The sequence below is a fragment of the Pelodiscus sinensis genome, chromosome 17, assembly GCF_052426305.1.
Source record: "Pelodiscus sinensis isolate ZL-2025 chromosome 17, ASM5242630v1, whole genome shotgun sequence".
NCBI classification, from domain to species: Eukaryota; Metazoa; Chordata; order Testudines; family Trionychidae; genus Pelodiscus; species Pelodiscus sinensis.
This window is the reverse complement of record NC_143068.1, coordinates 3749515-3767927: the sequence shown is the minus strand read 5'-3', so window position 1 is coordinate 3767927 and position 18413 is coordinate 3749515. Positions and strand designations below refer to the sequence as shown.

General features: G+C 66.9%; 1 protein-coding gene across 1 annotated transcript in view; it reads right to left on the bottom strand.

Moving 5' to 3' along the window:
* LOC102458767 (fer-1-like protein 4) overlaps positions 1 to 18413 on the bottom strand; it is a 94250-nt gene that overhangs the window by 51871 nt on the left and 23966 nt on the right. The window contains exons 13-23 of the mRNA XM_075901460.2: positions 18212 to 18395; positions 13928 to 14114; positions 10558 to 10934; positions 9219 to 9327; positions 8415 to 8613; positions 7250 to 7370; positions 7016 to 7116; positions 6625 to 6712; positions 5152 to 5268; positions 2254 to 2406; positions 1560 to 1743 (exon numbers count right to left, since the gene is read on the bottom strand). Coding sequence (XP_075757575.2) covers positions 1560 to 1743; positions 2254 to 2406; positions 5152 to 5268; positions 6625 to 6712; positions 7016 to 7116; positions 7250 to 7370; positions 8415 to 8613; positions 9219 to 9327; positions 10558 to 10934; positions 13928 to 14114; positions 18212 to 18395 — 1820 coding nt within the window. The remainder of the gene's footprint in view (positions 1 to 1559; positions 1744 to 2253; positions 2407 to 5151; positions 5269 to 6624; positions 6713 to 7015; positions 7117 to 7249; positions 7371 to 8414; positions 8614 to 9218; positions 9328 to 10557; positions 10935 to 13927; positions 14115 to 18211; positions 18396 to 18413) is intronic.

Here is an 18413-nt window from a genome sequence, read left to right as displayed (position 1 = left end):
AAGCACTTTGGGTCAGCATGGCTCAGAGGTGGGCTCTGGGGTGAGGACTCGTGCGCCAGGGCCTTTGGGGAGTGATCTGCATGAACAGCACCAGGGCTCAGCAGACAGGGAATTCCTGGGCAGGGCTTGGACAGGTCAGACCCCGGGGCCCCGCCAGTGAGGTCACAGGGCCCCCTTCTCCCGGGGGGGGGGGATTCCCCTGACATTCTGCTAGAACTTTAAAGCCCAGAGACACACTCTGCTCTGCCCCCCCCCCCCGTCACGTTATTGGATTGTGAGGGGAGCAGCCGGGTCACGGCTGCACCCGGAGGGGCGTTCGCCCCAAGAGTGGTACACAGGGGCCATGCGCGGGGTCAGACAAGACCCTACTTTCTTCTGATTGTGGATCTGCTCTGCGTACGTCTGTGTAATGTCGGGGGTGGAGTAGGGGGATGGAGACTGGGCGTCTCTCTGAACATGCTTGAGTAACGGGCCAGGAATGTTTGCCCATGGACATGCTAATGAGCGAAGCTCTGGGGAACAGTGGGCCTCTGAAGGCCACAGACACACCTGGCCACCGGCCATGTGACTCCCTCCAGGGTTAGGGTTAGGAGGGGGAGGATGCGGGTGGCAGGGCCGTGCCCTGAGGAGGGGGAGGGGGAAGGGGAGGATGTGGGCGGCAGGGCCGTGCCCGGGGGAGGGGGAGGATGCGGGTGGCAGGGCCGTGCCCGGGGGGGGGAGGGGGAGGATGTGGGCGGCAGGGCCGTGCCCGGGGGAGGGGGGGGGAGGATGCGGGCGGCAGGGCCGTGCCCGGGGGAGGGGGAGGATGCGGGTGGCAGGGCCGTGCCCGGGGGGGGGAGGGGGAGGATGCGGGTGGCAGGGCCGTGCCCGGGGGAGGGGGAGGGGAGGATGCGGGTGGCAGGGCCGTGCCCGGGGGAGGGGGAGGGGGAGGATGCGGGTGGCAGGGCCGTGCCCGGGGAGGGGGAGGGGGAGGATGCGGGTGGCAGGGCCGTGCCCTGGGGGGGGGAGGGGGAGGATGCGGGTGGCAGGGCCGTGCCCGGGGGAGGGGGAGGATGCAGGCGGCAGGGCCGTGCCCTGGGGAGGGGAAGGGGGAGGATGCGGGTGGCAGGGCCGTGCCCGGGGGAGGGGGGGGGAGGATGTGGGCGGCAGGGCCGTGCCCGGGGGAGGGGGAGGGGGAGGATGCGGGTGGCAGGGCCGTGCCCGGGGAGGGGGAGGGGGAGGATGCGGGTGGCAGGGCCGTGCCCGGGGGAGGGGCAGGATGTGGGCGGCAGGGCCGTGCCCGGGGGAGGGGGAGGATGCGGGTGGCAGGGCCGTGCCCGGGGGAGGGGGAGAATGTGGGTGGCAGGGCCGTGCCCGGGGGAGGGTGCGGGTGGCAGGGCTGTGCCCGGGGGAGGGGGAGGATGCGGGTGGCAGGGCCGTGCCCGGGGGAGGGGGAGGGGCAGGATGTGGGCGGCAGGGCCGTGCGCAGGCAGGACTCATTCAGCTCGCTGCCCCGGCTCTCACTTTAGCCACCCATGGGCGGTCGAGTGGCGGGTGCAATGAGGGTGGCCTGTGCTCACCGTCCCTGCTGAGCCGGCTGGGCGGCAGATGTGCTGGGAGCCGGGCCGTCGCCTGGCCCCGCTCATAGACGGGCTTGAACTCCTCGGGCAGCTCCGCCGTGCTGTTCTTCACGTACTTGGTCACCCCCAGCCACAGGTAGATCTCCAGTTTTGCAAAGATCTCTCCAGGGCGCGAGCCTGGGACCTTGGGGAGCAGAATGTTGGTGTCACTGCACAGCCAGGCCCCGCGGAGATCCAGCACCGCGCCTGGCACCGCACTCCGGGCAGGACAGGCAGTGGGCGCCGCGGCACCAATGCACCAGCCAGATGGGCCGTTTCTTGGGAAACTCCACAAATGCTACGTCCCAGAGCAGAACGGCCCAGGAAACAAAACTGAAAATATTTTATTTCCATAAAAGGCAAAATCAGAAGAAAATGTTTCGATTTTTTCATCATATTAACAAAGTAGGCTTTTCAAAACAATCAAACCATTTGGTTCTGCAAATGCCCAGATGCTCCCCAGGCTTTGTGCTGGTTTCTCTAAGCAAAACAACCGCCCTGGGGGAGGAGAGGCTTTTCCCCAGAGCAGGGCGCACTAGTCTGGCCTAGTCTGGGCTCCTACTCTTGCCAAGTCTCTCCGACCCCGAGCCACCCCCGGGAGCTGGGGAAGGGCGAGCGCAGAGGAACGGGGGGGGGGTTTTCACACACGCGCTACCTTCAGAAAGACAGTCTGGATCTTCGCGCAGTCCTTGCCTTTCTCCTCCTCCACCACCGAGTAGAGGACGTGCTGGGCAGGGATCCGCGTGTACGCCACTCGCTTGTTGTTACTGAACATCCAGAGCAGGACGTCGGGGAGCGTGCACTGGGGCTGCGTGAGATGGACAAGGCGGCGTCTCAGAGCCCAGCGCAGGGAGGGAAGAGACACGATCCAACCCTGCTTCCACCAGAGTTCATGGCAAAGCTCCCCTGCTGAGTGCCTGGCCCGTCCGGCGCCCCATCGCCCGCTGGGTGCTTCGCAGGGGCTTTTGGGCCTCGCTGTAGGGACCTTTGGGAACTCTGGGGTCCACGCGAGCTGGCTCGGGCAGCGCGGCGGCACAGCTACTGCCTGGAGCGCGACACTGAACGCAGCTGTACTGGGCTCTCGGCACGGCACGGCCTGGCAGGCTGGAAAGTTCCCTGGCCTGCTGCTTGTTTGTCAGTCGGCATCTCTGGACTCTCCAGCCCCTGTTCTCACCGACGGACTCTCAGGAGACTAAGCAGTGGGGCGAGGACCCTCGAGTCCCTGGGCGACTGGGGCATGGAGCCTGCGGCGCATGAGCCGGGGGCCGGGACAGCACTCTCCTGCCACCCAGTGCGGAAGGGGGGCAGACCAGCTTGCACACATCCCCTCTGCCTACCTGCTCAGCGGCCGGAGCTGCTTTGCCCGTGCCGGGGTTGGCAGGTCTGGGACCCAGTGCTGGGGCATCGCAGAGCGAAGGCAGGCGAACGGGACTTAGCCCCGCTCGACTAAGGGGCACTGTAAGTGACGCTGCCCGGCTAGCAGCAGGAGCGGTGCCAGCTGGGGATGTTAAGGACCAGTCGACTAGCCGATAAGCGTTTGCTTGCCAGACAGTCTGTCGACTGGTCGATTCCCCCCCACCCCAGCTGCCCCTATGAGACAGAGGCAGCGAAGGGGGGAGGGTACTTCAAAGGGGCGGCGCCGCACAGTTGAGTCGGGGATAAGTTGCTCAGTGGCTGCCTCTGAAACGCCGCCACCGCGCGGGGTCAGCTGAGGACTCCCCAGTTGACCCTGGGCTCTGAGCGGCATTTTCCCAGAACCTGGGGTCAGCTGGGGAGTCCCCCGACCTGGGCTCCGTGGCTCTGAAATGCACAAGAGCTCCCACTGGGACTCGTGTACATTTCAAAGCAGGTGCCCGCGTGCGGCTGGAGTCAGCAGGATCCCGCTGGCCCCGCGGGGGCTGTACGCGGAGGTCCGCATCCTCCTCGGAGCCCTGTGGACGTGCCTGTCGACTAGCTGACGCAGTGGGGTACAGTCCATGCGCAGGGCACTGTGCTTGGGCTGGGGCGACCCCACTGGCTCTGTCTGTGAGCATGGCCCAGCGGGGTCGCCCCGAGGCCCCCGGGTCACACACCAGGGCCCAAGCGGCTCTCACCAGAGAGGGAAAGGGCTGAGCAAAGGGGTGGTTGGGGAAGTCAGTCTTGGCTGGGAAAGCAGGGAGAGAAGAGACTGAGCTGCGTATTGGGCGTTGGGGGCCTGTGGACCCCCCCAAGGGTCTGAGGCTGCCTGACCCTTCGCTTCGATGCCCACATGGAACCCGGGCCGGCTGCACCTCGCAGGAGCAGTACACGCCCCCATTCGACTGGCTGGCGGACGGGTGCAGGGCCGGGGTACCGACGCGCCGCCACACCCTGGATGGAAGCACTGGTGCTAGCGGGACTTTCCCAGCGCGTGGTGGGAACCGGGGCCAGGGACGCTGCTGGGCCCAGGTCAGGCTCCCAGCTACGAAGGAGCATCCAGGCTGGGTTCTCCCCGGCCTCAGGAATTACGTCTGCAAAGTGAGTCAAACTGCGCCAGGGGGAAGCTGTGACTGCAAGGCCCAGCCGCCTGCTCACTGTGAATTGACAGCTCAGGACTCCCAGAAGGTGCCCAGCACAGACCAGGCCTGGAGGGGGGTCCCCGAGCAGGCCCTGCGGCCAAAGGGCAGGGGGCCGTGTCCGACAGCAGCATTACAGGTCGGCTGGGGAGCACTAGGCTCTGCTCACAAATCACAGCAGATCCACTATTTCCCCACCACTTAGAGCAGGCATGTCCAAAGTCCGGCCCGCGGGCCAATTGCGGCCCGTGTTCCGATTTAATACGGCCCCCGCTTCCTCCCCCTCTCCTGGCTCCCCGGCGCTCTTTTGAACTGGCGTGCCCAGCGCGCCGCTTCCGGCTGTGCCGCCGCTGCCCATGGCCTCCGCGGTCCTAGAGCCTACTCTTTAGGGCACGTCCGCAGCCCTGCTCCCCCGCTCGGCTGCGGGTTCGCCCTGCTCCCGGGCCGCCATGAGGCCGGCGTGCCCTGCGCTCTCCGCCCGCCTCCGACCCTGCGGGCCCTCCGCCTTGGGGCTGAGAGTGCGGGGACGGCCCTCACACATGTTCACTTCTTCAAATCTGGCCCTCTTTGAAAAAAGTTTGGACACCCCTGACTTAGAGCCATCTGTTCTACCATCCTCTCACGCACCCCGCACCGTGCGGCTGGCAGGGCTGCCGGCGATCAGGGTCTTCTGCCAGGCGTGGACGGGCCACGTGGCTGCCTGCCCAGGGCGCGCCAGGGCTGTTCGCTAGTGCTCGCAGGCAAGCCAATGCAGGGGGCCGCCTGGGGAGAGCCGTGTGAAGGGATCCAGCACGCTCTGCCCCTCCCCAGCAGGCTGGGGGGCAGCTACTCAGGGGGCAGGCATGAGCCACCTCCAGCAGCCTGGGGTGTCGGGCACTGACCCCACGCTCACAGCGGGGGCTTGCATCAGACAAAGGATTCAGAGGCCACCTGCGGAGAGAGCCCAGCCCCCCACGAGGAGCCCAGCCCTGCATGACTGCGCAGACGCGGGGGTCGCCCGCCGCCGGGCAGCACGGTACCTCTTTAGCCAGGGCGCGCAGCTTGGCCAGGATCCGCTTGGCCTCAGCCACCTTCTCCTTCACGCTGGCGCGAGTCAGCCGCCTCCTCACGCGCAAGCCCTGCCTGGCGCACAGGAGCTGCACAGAGAGCGCCCGTCACACGCCAGTCACACGCCAGCCACCCGCCCGCGCCTCCGGCCTCTCCGCCCTCCCGCCCCCGGCCTCTCCGCCCTCCCGCGCCTCCGGCCTCTCCACCCTCCCGCGCCCCCCGGCCTCTCCACCCTCCCGCGCCCCCCGGCCTCTCCGCCCTCCCGCCCCCGGCCTCTCCGCCCTCCCGCCCCCCCCGGCCTCTCCACCCTCCCGCGCCCCCCGGCTGCCCCGTCCTCCCGCGCCCCCCGGCCTCTCCGCCCTCCCGCCCCCGGCTGCCCCGCCCTCCCGCGCCCCCCGGCTGTCCCGCCCTCCCGCGCCCCCCAGCCTGCCCCGCCCTCCCCGCGCCCCCCGGCCTCTCCGCCCTCCCGCCCCCGGCCTCTCCGCCCTCATGCCCCCCAGCCTGCCCCGCCCTCCCGCGCCCCCTGGCCTCTCCGCCCTCCCGCCCCCCAGCCTGCCCCGCCCTCCCGCGCCCCCCGGCCTCTCTGCCCTCCCGCCCCCCGGCCTGCCCCGCCCTCCCACCCCCCGGCCTCTCTGCCCTCGTGCCCCCCGGCCTGCCCCCCGGCCTGCCCCGCCCTCCTGCACCCCCTGGCCTCTCCACCCTCCCGCTCCCCAGCCTGCCCCGCCCTCCCGCACCCCCAGCGTCTCCGCCCTCCTGCAGCCCCCGGCCTGCCCCGCCCTCCCGACTCCAGCACAGGATGCACAGGCCCCGCAACACCCCACTTTGAGCCCGGCTCCACACGGCCCCGCCATACCCCGCCCTGAGCCTGACCCCGTCACACCCCACCTGAGCCCCGCCCCACACGGCCCCGTCACGCCCCACCCTGAGCCCCGCCCCACACGGCTCCGCCATACCCCGCCCTGAGCCTGACCCCGTCACACCCCACCTGAGCCCCGCCCCACACGGCCCCGTCACACCCCGCCCTGAGCCCCGCCCCACATGGCCCCGTCACACCCCACCCTGAGCCCCGCCCCACATGGCCCCGTCACACCCCACCCTGAGCCCCGCCCCACATGGCCCCGTCACACCCCACCCTGAGCCCCGCCCCACACGGCTCCGCCATACCCCGCCCTGAGCCTGACCCCGTCACACCCCACCTGAGCCCCGCCCCACACGGCCCCATCACACCCCACCCGGAGCCCAGCCCCGCATGCCCCTGGCTGACGGGCAGCACAGTGAAAAGCAGCGCGGGTTCGGGGGCTGCGTTTCCAGGGCGGCTCGGGGGTGCCGAGGCAGCACATTGGTGCGAGGCTCCAGCCAGGGCTCCGTGCTGCGCCCCAAGCTGCTCTCCGGGGCAGCGCCCACCCAGTCCCCCCTCTCAGCCCGACAGGCCCCACCCCACTTACAATGTTGTGGGCCAGTGATTTCTGCCGGCATCTGTCCAGGGTGTTGGGACGGGGCATGGCTTTCTTCTCCGCGTTCAGCGAATACTGCCTGGGCGGAGAGAGCCAGGGTCACGTCCCCGTCGGGCGGGGGGAGGGTTGAAGAGGAGTCCCCCCCGCAGGAGGGGCTCCAATCGCAGGTCGGCCGCCCAGCTCAGCCCCGAGCGCCTTCCCGCGATGGGCAGGTGGGTTCTGCGCGTCGCCCTGCAGCCTGTGCGGGGACCAGGCCACGCCGCAGCCCTCAGACGCCCACGGGACTAGTGATGGGCCTTCCCCTTCCCCGGGGAGGGCGGGGGCTGTGGCAACACTGAGCCAAACCCATTTCAGAAGGGCCCAAGAGCAGGGACTCACTGACCGGCAGCCAGCGACAAGCTCCTCCAGCACCTGCTTGAGTCTGTCTTCTGCTTTGGACTTGGGCCTCCTCAGGAGCATCTCCACGTCGTCCAGCCCGCGGTCCTGGGAGACACGTGTGGGGTCAGCCCGTCCCTGGGACAGGCGCCTGCGTCCCACCCCCCAGAATCCCCGAGGAGGAGCCTGTGGCCAAGACACCCGAGCCCCGGGGGAGCCCCCCCGCCCCACGCTACGTTACCAGGCGTTCCGCCAGCTTGACAATCCAGTTGGAATTGTAGAGCCGCCAAGTGTGATCTTCCCAGGAGCTCCAGACGTACACGCAGGGCTTCTCGTGCAGCAGGGGCAGGCAGCTGTAAGAACTGCGGGCAGCGGGTGGGGCAGCTCACGGGATGGAAGCCTCAGAGCCACCCCAGCGCGCCAGTCGCCTCGGGACCCGCCCCGCTGCTGCCTCAGGGCGCTTCTCGGGGAAGCAAGCGGGCAGGACACCCGGCCAGGGCGCAGGGGCGCCAGCCGGGGGGTAGAGCCGCGCACAGACAGTGGGAGACCCACGCTGAATCCCCCCCAGCGGGCGCAGGGGCCGATGCGGGCGCTCTCCGGCTCTCCCGGGACGCGGTTCCACGCAGGGCAGGTGGTGTCACTGGCCCAAACACGAGAGACGAGTGGCCAGGCACTCCCGAGAGGCGGGAGACCCACGCGCCGCCCCCCCCCCCCGGGATGCCAACGCACGGTGGAGGAAGGGAGCCTCCGTGGCACGAACCCAGCCCCTTCCCAGAGGGCGGGACCATGCTCAGAGCCCTCCTGCGCTTCCGCAGACGGCCCAGGGGTGCTCCACCTCCTGGGATGGCGTTCGGAGGCAGGCTCCTCCGGTGCAGCAGGAGGCTGCGAAGTAGCCCCCCTCAGAGTCCCTGGGGAAAAGGGGAGCTCGGACTCCTGCCTGGCTCTGGACTTCAGTAAGAGACGGGTGTCCGGACGCCCAAAGGGAGGCAGCGGCTGCGTGCCGGAAACACAGGCCCAGGGACCTGCTCCCCGGCAGACGGGCACTGGGGGCAGCATGACTGAGTTCCTCCTGCTGTCTCTGACCCCCACCATCCCGCCCGGCGATTCCCGATCCCGAGATGCCCCACGGGCTGGTCCCCCCATCCCACCCCTTGGACTCTCCCACCCAGCACGAGATCCCAACTCCTCAGTGTACCCAGCCCAGCACTTCTGCGGCCCTAGGCAGAACCACTTCCCCCCGGGGGCCTGTGGCCAGCGCCCCGGGGCCTAGGTCCCTGGCAGGGAGGGGCCCACTCCCTCCTGAGCCCCCAGGCCCTGGGAAGGGTGCACACCAGCGGGGCAAGCCGAGCCCTGGGAACGCCTGGCGGGAGAGGAAGAGGCAAAGGGGGCTCGTGTGACGGACTCGCCTGTCGTATTCGGTGGGCTCTGGCCGTTGGCTTTCCGTCACAGATCTGTTCTGCGCCGTGGGGCCGGGGGCCGCCACCTCAGAGTCCCGCTCGTCGTCCGAGCTGGGGTCCAGCAAAGGCCGTTTGTCGTCGGGCCCGTCTCCTCTCTCCCCTTTCTTGGGCATCTTGGTCGCAACCTCTTCCGCTTTCCCACAGTTCCCTTGCAAAGACATTGATGGTTCTTGCTCTCGCTGAGCCTGCCCTGGCCCCGAGCTGACAGACCCCCCTGTCCTGCCGCCCGCCCGTCAGCAAAGGGACGAGCACTGTCCCATGGTGCGTGCCAGCTGGACAGGCTGACGGCCAGACACTGCCCCAAGTCCTACCGGCTCACGCTGGCTACAGGGAGCCGTTCAGCCCCGCTAGACTCAGAAGGACCCGGCCAGGCTCAGCAGCTTCCCTTGCTTAGCCCTCCCAACCCTCTCCACGTGGGCAGGCGCCTTGGCAGCTTCCTGGCACCAGCATCCACCTCCCACTCCCACTCGGGGCTTTCCAGAACAAGCCTTTTCCGGGGGTTCCTTCCCTGGAGCCCACAGCTGCCTGGCCTCATCCCCGAGCACTGAGCCCCTTGGCCTCCTCTTCTGCCCCCATCTCGCTCTCCCCACTCCCAGGGATCTGCAGTCGCGAGTCCCTCCTGAAGAGGCCTGAGGCAGCCGGACGACCGCGAGGGCCCTGCACGGCCAGGCCAGGGCGCGAGTGTGGCTGGCGAGAAGCGGGCGGAGCTGAGGAACGCGCACACGTTGTGACGTGTAACTGGAGAGCACTCACCGATGGAGATCTCAAAATGGACGGGCTTGGAGCCTACGGAGGGGTCCATCATGGTCACCTCAAAGAAGGCAGCGAAGAGGAGGAATTCTTCCTTCCCTCCCAGGGCGTTCTAGACGGGGAGACAGGCCCATGCGCCAGGCTCCCGTCAGAACTACCCCCAGCAGAACAGCAGGGCTCTGGCCTAGGCTGACTCTCCGGGCCAGCACTCGGGACCTGCCCCTGGGACTCCGGGGCGGGAGCAGCCCACAGCTGAGGTCTCAGGTCCCCGGGCAGCAGGGGGCAGGAGGGGACCCGAAAGCGGGACCTCCATTTCCCCTGGGCTACGCTCACAGCCTGTGGCCTCCCCCAGGGCTGCACCACGCAAGGGGCCACAGGGGCTGAGCGCCAGGCCTTGGCGAAGGGGGCACTTAGCCCGGGGCTGCATGCTGGGCCCCGCGCGCTGCCATTTCCCCGGGCCCCTCCTGCAGGCTCCGCCCCTGCGGGTCCCATTGGCCGGGAATCGCAGCCAATGGGAGCGGTGCCTAGAACAGCCAGGCCACATGGAGCCACCAGTTTCTCCCCTTGAGAGCTGTGCCAGGTAAGTGCCCCAAGCCCCTGGCCCTTCCCCCTCCCTCCCACCCAGACCCCCAACCTACTCCTGCCCCGTCCCTCTCACCCAGACCCCACGCCCCAACCTGCTCCTGCCCCTCCCTTCCTCCCGCCCTGACCCTGCACCCCCAGCCTGCTCCTGCCCCTCCCTTCCTCCTGCCCTGACCCTGCACCCCCAGCCCCCTCCTACACCATCCCTCCCTCCCGGGCCCTGTACTCCCAGCCTCTTCCTGCCCCCTCTCTCCCTCCTGCCAAGACCCCGTGTCCCCAGCCTGCTCTCTGGAAGCCCCTCCTGCACACTCAGGGACTGGCCTATGCCAGAGACATAGGGGCCACTGCATGGGTACTCAGCACCCACCAACCACAGCTGTTCCCTGCCCCCGCTCCACAGCTGATGGGGACGATGCTCTGGGAGGGACTAGAGGAGGGTGGGCAGGAACTTGGGGCGGGATGGGGTGGGGCCTTGAAGGGGCGGGACGGGGTGGAGCCTTGAAGGCGGGGGGGGGGTGATTTGGGACACAAAGAGGCAGAGCAAAGGAGGGGACCTTGATGAAGCGGGGGGAGGGGTTCGAGCCCTAGCAAGGGCTGTGCACACCGGGAAAGGGCAAAGCCAGCACCAGTTGCAGGCCGGGCTGCCACGCAGGCCTGGCGCTCTTCCAGCGCATCCCGTCACTTCTCATGGGGCCTCCTAACCCATGTGGCCCAGCGCCACCCGCTTCCCCCAGCCCCCACTCGGCCCTGCAGGGCCCACCTCTGGCAGCGGATGCAGCTCCTCCACTTCTACCGTCACCTCGCTGGGCTGCTCGGCCTCCTCGGAGCCGCCGGCCTCGTCCGCCCCTTGCCGCTGGCTCTGCTCCTTGGGCCGCGCCTTGGACTTCTCCTTGGACTTCTTACTCTTCTTCTTGAGAGTCAGCCTGCTCAGGGCGCCCCTCAGCACCTCCCTGCGCCTGCTGTCCACGGCGCCGGGGCTGCTGAACAGCTCCACCGCGATGGCCAGGAGGATGCGGCCGCGGTAGAAGATGCCCTCGCCCAGGCCCTGGTTCAGATCCTTGTGCACGTCACGCAGAGCCGAGTTCTGGGGCGAGCCGTACAGGTGCACCCAGGTCGGCCCGAAGGTGGGGTTAAAGCCTGCGGGGACCGAAACGCTGCCGTCACATGCCGCCAGGTTTGCCTTCGCTGGCAGGTCAGCGTCCAGAGAGATACCTGCCCCGAACCAGGGCAGACAGACACCCATCCACAGACCCACACGGCCAGCCCCACCAGCCCCACACGGTGCGCTATCCACAGACCCACATGGCGTACCCCCACCGGTACCCACCGGTACCCCACCCACAGACCCACATGGCTAACCCCACCGGTACCCCACCCACAGACCCACATGGCTAACCCCACCAGCACCCCACCCACAGACCCACATGGCTAACCCCACCTGTCCCCCACCACTACTCTACCCACAGACCCACATGGCTAACCCCACCGGTACCCCACGCACAGACCCACATGGCTAACCCCACCGGCACCCCACTGGTACCCCACCCATAGACCCACATGGCTAACCCCACCGGCACCCCACTGATACCCCACCCACAGACCCACATGGCCTAGCCCCACCGGTCTGCCACCACTACTCGATCCAGACCCACACAGCCAGCCCCACCAGCCCCACACCGGTACGCAATCCACAGACCCACATATCCAACCCCCACCAGCCCCACACCAGTACCCCACCCACACATGGCCTAAACCCAACAGTACTCCACCGGCAAGCTAGCCACAGACCCACATGGCCTAGCCCCACCGGTACCGGCAGTGATCATGAGATGGTAGATTTCAGGATCCTGACCAAAGGGAGTAGTAAAATACACATCCTGGACTTCAGAAAAGCAGATTTTGACTCCCTCCAAGGTCTGATGGGCAGAATCCCCTGGGATGTTAACATGAAGGGGAAAGGAGTCCAGGACAGCTGGCAGTATTTTAAAGAAGCCTTATTGAAGGGACAGAAAGAAACCATCCTGACGCGTCGCAAGAGAGGCAAACATGGTAGGAGACCAGATTGGCTTACAGGGGAAATCCTTGGTGAACTTAAGCACAAAAAGGAAGCTTACAGAAAGTGGAAACTTGGACAAATGACCAGGGAGGGGTTTAAATGTAGAGCTTGAGAATGCCGGGGGGTTATCAGGAAGGCGAAAGCGCAAATGGAATTGCGACTGGCTAAGGATGTGAAGGATAACAAGAAAGGTTTCTACAGGCATGTTAATGAGAAGAAGGTGATCAGAGAGGGTGAGCGGCCCCTACTGGATGAAGGAGGTAACCTAGTGACAGATGATGTGGGGAAAGCTGAAGTACTCAACGCTTCTTTGCCTCTGTATTCACGGACAAGGTCGGCTCCTGGACTTCTGCGCTAAGTGACGCAAGATGGGATGAAGATGGACAGCCCTTGGTGGGTAAAGAACAGGTTAGGAACTATTTAGAAAAGCTAAACGTACACAAATCCATGGGTCCAGACTTAATGCATCCGAGGGTGCTGAAGGAGTTGGCAAATGTCATTGTGGAGCCTTTGTCCATTATCTTTGAAAAGTCATGGAGATTGGGAGAAACCCCAGATGACTGGAAAAAGGCAAATGTAGTGCCCATCTTCAAAAAAGGGAAGAAGGACGATCCAGGGAACTATAGGCTGGTCAGTCTTACCTCGGTTCCTGGAAAAATCATGGAAGGGATCCTTAAGGAATCCATATTGAGGCACTTGGAAGAGAGGAAAGTGATTAGGAATAGTCAGCATGGATTCACAAAGGGAAAGTCGTGCCTGACCAATCTGATTAGCTTCTATGATGAGGTAACTGGCTCGGTGGACATGGGGAAGTTAGTGGATGTGATATACCTTGACTTTAGCAAGGCTTTTGATACCGTCTCCCACAATATTCTTGCCTCTTCTAGCGGAGTGCCCCAAGGTTCGGTTCTAGGACCGGTTTTATTCAATATCTTTATTAATGACCTGGATGACAGGATGGATTGCACCCTCAGCAAGTTTGCGGATGACACTAAGCTGGGGGGAGAGGTAGATACGCTTAAGGGCAGAGATAGGGTACAGAATGACTTAGACAAATTGGAGGATTGGGCCACAAGAAATCTGATGAGGTTCAACAAGGACAAGTGTAGAGTCCTGCACTTGGGACGGAAGAATCCCAAGTATTGTTACAGGCTGGGGACCAACCGGTTAAGTAGTAGTTCTGCAGAAAAGGACCTGGGGGTTACAGTGGATGAGAAGCTGGATATGAGTCAACAGTGTACCCTTGTAGCCAAGAAGGCTAATGGCATATTAGGTTGCATTAAGAGGAGCATTGCCAGCAGATCCAGAGATGTCATCATTCCCCTTTATTCGGCTCTGGTGAGGCTGCATCTGGAGTATTGTGTCCAGTTCTGGGCCCCCCACTATAGAAAGGATGTGGACGCATTGGAGAGGGTCCAGCGGAGGGCAACCAAAATGATTAGGGGGCTGGAGCATATGACTTATGAGGAGAGGCTGAGGGACTTGGGTCTGTTTAGTCTGCAGAAGCGAAGAGTGAGGGGGGATTTGATAGCAGCCTTCAACTTCCTGAAGGGGGTTCCAAAGAGGATGGAGAGAGGCTGTTCTCAGTAGTGGCAGAACAAGAAGCAATGGTCTCAAGTTGCGGTGGGAGAGGTCCAGGTTGGATATTAGGAAAAACGATTTCACTAGGAGGGTGGTGAAGCACTGGAATGGGTTACCTAGGGAAGTAGTGGAGTCTCCATCCCTAGAGGTGTTTAAGTCTCGGCTTGACAAAGCCCTGGCCGGGTTGATTTAGTTGGAATTGGTCCTGCCTAGAGCAGGGGGCTGGACTTGATGACCTTCTGAGGTCTCTTCCAGTTTTATGATTCTATGATTCTATGATACCCCAGCAGCCCCCACTGGTACTCTATCCACAGACCCTTGTGGGCAGTTCCCCACAGGCAGTCGGGGCCTCCCGCTCTGGCAGGGGCACACACAGCCGTGGCAGACGCACGCGGGGAGTGGGGGTGGGGAGTAGAATGGCTTTGACCCGGGAGATGCTGCGGGGACTCCCCGTGGCTGGGACAGGCCCAAACGAGGGGTGCACAGCACTCACCATTCCTCCCAGGGTCAGAGATCTGCTGCAGGTCAATGAAGTGCGTCGCAAGCGCCACATCCCCGATGTTGGCATCGTCCAACACCTGCACTTTGATTTTTCTGGCGAGAGGGGGGAACATCTCGATGAAGCTAATTTGCTCGTTCCATTCTGGCTCCACCGTGTTGTTTTCCACCGAGGTCTCCCCCTGGGCACAGAGAGATGTGAGGCCTGCCCGGGGCCCAGCTCCAGAACGCCAGGGACACCCAAGCAGGCCACGGGTACCAGAAAAATCACAGCGGCACTGTGGGAAAACCTGTGCAGAACCCCAACCGCTGAAAGGATTCCCTGAGCATGTGGCTATGGGCCCTGGGGCGCTGGGGACAGGTGGCAGCGTCCAGTGTGGGCACATAGCAAAGCCACGTGGGGCCAGCTGCAGGAGCTGAGCGACAGAGCAGGGTGGAGCAGCCGGGAGCTGAGCGACTGAGCAGGGGCGGGGCAGGGCGGGCGGGAGCTGAGCGACTGAGCACGGGCGGGACGGGATGGGCGGAAGCTGAGCGACCGAGCACGGGTGGGGCGGGATGGGCGGAAGCTGAGCGACTGAGCACGGGCGGGGCGGGGCGGGCGGAAGCTGAGCGACTGAGCACGGGCGGGGCGGGGCGGGCGGGAGCTGAGCAACCGAGCTGGGGCGGGGCGGGGCGGGCGGAAGCTGAGCGACTGAGCACGGGCGGGACGGGATGGGCGGAAGCTGAGCGACTGAGCACGGGCGGGGCGGGGCGGGCGGGAGCTGAGCAACCGAGCAGGGGCGGGGCGGGGCGGGCGGAAGCTGAGCGACTGAGCACGGGCGGGACGGGACGGGTAGAAGCTGAGCGACCGAGCACAGGCGGGACGGGGTGGGCGGGAGCTGAGCGACCGAGCACGGGCGGGGCGGGGCGGGCGGGAGCTGAGCGACTGAGCAGGGGCGGGTGGGAGCTGAGCGACTGAGCACGGGCGGGGCAGGGCGGGGCGGGAGCTGAGCGACTGAGCACGGGCGGGGTGGGCGGGAGCTGAGTGACTGAGCACGGGCGGGGCGGGTGGGAGCTGAGCGACTGAGCACGGGCGGGGCAGCGCGGGATCTGAGCGACTGAGCACAGGTGGGGCGGGGCGGGCGGGAGCTGAGCAACTGAGCACAGGCGGGGCAGGGCAGGCGGGAGCTGAGCGACTGAGCACAGGCGGGGCAGGGCAGGCGGGAGCTGAGCGACTGAGCACGGGCGGGGCGGGTGGGAGCTGAGTGACTGTGCACGGGCGGGGCAGGACGGGATCTGAGCGACTGAGCACGGGCGGAGCAGGCAGAAGCTGAGCGACTGAGCAGGGGTGGGGCGGGCGGGAGCTGAGCGACTGAGCATGGGCGGGGCAGGGCGGGATTTGATCGACTGAGCACGGGCAAGGCGGGGCGGGGCGGGAGCTGAGCGACTGAGCAGGGGTGGGGAGGGCTTTTCTTTCTTGTCATAATAAACCTTTAGATATAGATTCTAAAGGATTGGCCCAGCGTGATTTGTGGGTAAGGTCCAGAGGGTAAATTGACCAGGGATCTGTGGCTGGTTTCTTGGAACCGGACAGAACTTGTTCGGGGTAGGTGGGATTGGGTGCTAGGACCCCCCACCTGTGTATGAGGCCCGGGGCCATCTGGGGCACGGATATTGCTGGGGTCTCCAAGGGGTTTTGCTCGTGAGGCTTCTGGCAGGCTGCTGAAGCGCTCTGTGGGACTGGTTTGTGGCCGGTTTGGAGAAGTCACCAGTCTGGGGGCTGTAAGGAGCCCCGGATTTGAGCAATTCGCCCTGAGCGGACGCCCTCAGTTGTGCCCAGACACGGCCCAGTCCGTCACACACGGGCGGGGCAGGGCGGGATCTGAGCGACTGAGCACGGGTGGGGCGGGGCGGGCGGGAGCTGAGCGACTGAGCAGAGGTGGGGCGGGCAGGAGCTGAGCGACTGAGCATGGGCGGGGCAGGGCGGGATCTGAGCGACTGAGCACGGGCGGGGCGGGCGGGAGCTGAGCGACTGAGCATGGGCGGGGCAGGGCGGGATCTGAGCGACTGAGCACGGGTGGGGCGGGCAGGAGCTGAGCGACTGAGCACGGGCGGGGCAGGGCGGGATCTGAGCGACTGAGCATGGGAGGGGCGGGCGGGAGCTGAACGACTGAGCATGGGCGGGGCAGGGCGGGATCTGAGCGACTGAGCACGGGCGGGGCGGGCGGGATCTGAGCGACTGAGCACGGGCGGGGCGGGCGGGAGCTGAGCGACTGAGCATGGGTGGGGCAGGGCGGGATCTGAGCGACTGAGCACGGGCGGGGCGGGCGGGAGCTGAGCGACTGAGCAGGGGTGGGGCGGGCGGGAGCTGAGCGACTGAGCACGGGCGGGGCGGGCGGGAGCTGAGCGACTGAGCAGGGGTGGGGCGGGCGGGAGCTGAGCGACTGAGCACGGGCGGGGCGGGTGGGAGCTGAGCGACTGAGCACGGGCGGGGCAGGGCTGGAGCTGAGCGACTGAGCAGGGGCGGGGCGGGCGGGAGCTGAGCGACTGAGCAGGGGTGGGGAGGGCGGGAGCTGAGCGACTGAGCAGGGGTGGGGAGGACGGGAGCTGAGCGACTGAGCACGGGAGGGGCAGGGTGGGAGCTGAGCGACTGAGCAGGGGTGGGGCGGGCGGGAGCTGAGCGACTGAGCAGGGGTGGGGCGGGCGGGAGCTGAGCGACTGAGCACGGGCGGGGCGGGTGGGAGCTGAGCGACTGAGCACGGGCGGGGCAGGGCTGGAGCTGAGCGACTGAGCAGGGGCGGGGCGGGCGGGAGCTGAGCGACTGAGCAGGGGTGGGGAGGGCGGGAGCTGAGCGACTGAGCAGGGGTGGGGAGGACGGGAGCTGAGCGACTGAGCACGGGAGGGGCAGGGTGGGAGCTGAGCGACTGAGCAGGGGTGGGGCGGGCGGGAGCTGAGCGACTGAGCACGGGCGGGGCGGGCGGGAGCTGAGCGACTAAGCACGGGCGGGGCGGGCGGGAGCTGAGCGACTGAGCACGGGCGGGGCGGGCGGGAGCTGAGCAACTGAGCATGGGTGGGGCAGGGCGGGATCTGAGCGACTGAGCACGGTCGGGGCGGGCGGGAGCTGAGCGACTGAGCATGGGTGGGGCAGGGCGGGATCTGAGCGACTGAGCACGGGCGGGGCGGGCGGGAGCTGAGCGACTGAGCATGGGTGGGGCAGGGCGGGATCTGAGCGACTGAGCACGGGTGGGGCGGGTGGGATCTGAGCGACTGAGCACGGGCGGGGCCGGGCGGGAGCTGAGCGACTGAGCAGGGGCGGGGCGGGCGGGAGCTGAGCGACTGAGCAGGGGCGGGGCGGGTGGGAGCTGAGCGACTGAGCACGGGCGGGGCGGGCGGGAGCTGAGCGACTAAGCACGGGCGGGGCGGGCGGGAGCTGAGCGACTGAGCACGGGCGGGGCGGGCGGGAGCTGAGCAACTGAGCATGGGTGGGGCAGGGCGGGATCTGAGCGACTGAGCACGGGCGGGGCGGGCGGGAGCTGAGCGACTGAGCATGGGTGGGGCAGGGCGGGATCTGAGCGACTGAGCACGGGCGGGGCGGGCGGGAGCTGAGCGACTGAGCATGGGTGGGGCAGGGCGGGATCTGAGCGACTGAGCACGGGTGGGGCGGGTGGGATCTGAGCGACTGAGCACGGGCGGGGCCGGGCGGGAGCTGAGCGACTGAGCAGGGGCGGGGCGGGCGGGAGCTGAGCGACTGAGCAGGGGCGGGGCGGGTGGGAGCTGAGCGACTGAGCACGGGCGGGGCGGGCGGGAGCTGAGCGACTGAGCACGGGCGGGGCGGGCGGGAGCTGAGCGACTGAGCAGGGGTGGGGAGGGCGGGAGCTGAGCGACTGAGCACGGGCGGGGCGGGCGGGAGCTGAGCGACTGAGCACGGGCGGGGCGGGCGGGAGCTGAGCGACTGAGCACGGGCGGGGCGGGCGGGAGCTGAGCGACTGAGCAGGGGTGGGGAGGGCGGGAGCTGAGCGACTGAGCACGGGCGGGGCGGGCGGGAGCTGAGCGACTGAGCACGGGCGGGGCGGGCGGGAGCTGAGCGACTGAGCACGGGCGGGGCGGGCGGGAGCTGAGCGACTGAGCAGGGGTGGGGAGGGCGGGAGCTGAGCGACTGAGCACGGGCGGGGCAGGCTCTCTGTGCTGGGCTGAGCAATGGCCCCCTGTGCACTCAGCCGCGGGGCGGGCCTTGGCGTGCCGGGAATGGGTCTGCCAGGCCCCGCGGAGACAAGGACCCAGCGCCCAAGCAGAGACCTACCTGTTGCCCGGCAAACGAGACCTGCACGTACGGATCAATGAAAACTTTCTTCTCGCCCACAATCTTTGAGAAGCCCCCCATGATGCCGGCGCTCATGCTGGGCAGGCCCTCGGCTCGGTAGACCTTGATGCAGATTTTGGCCCATGGTCTCTCGGCTGGGACTCTTTTCGGCAGCAGCAAGTTCCTAGAAGAAATCCCCCTT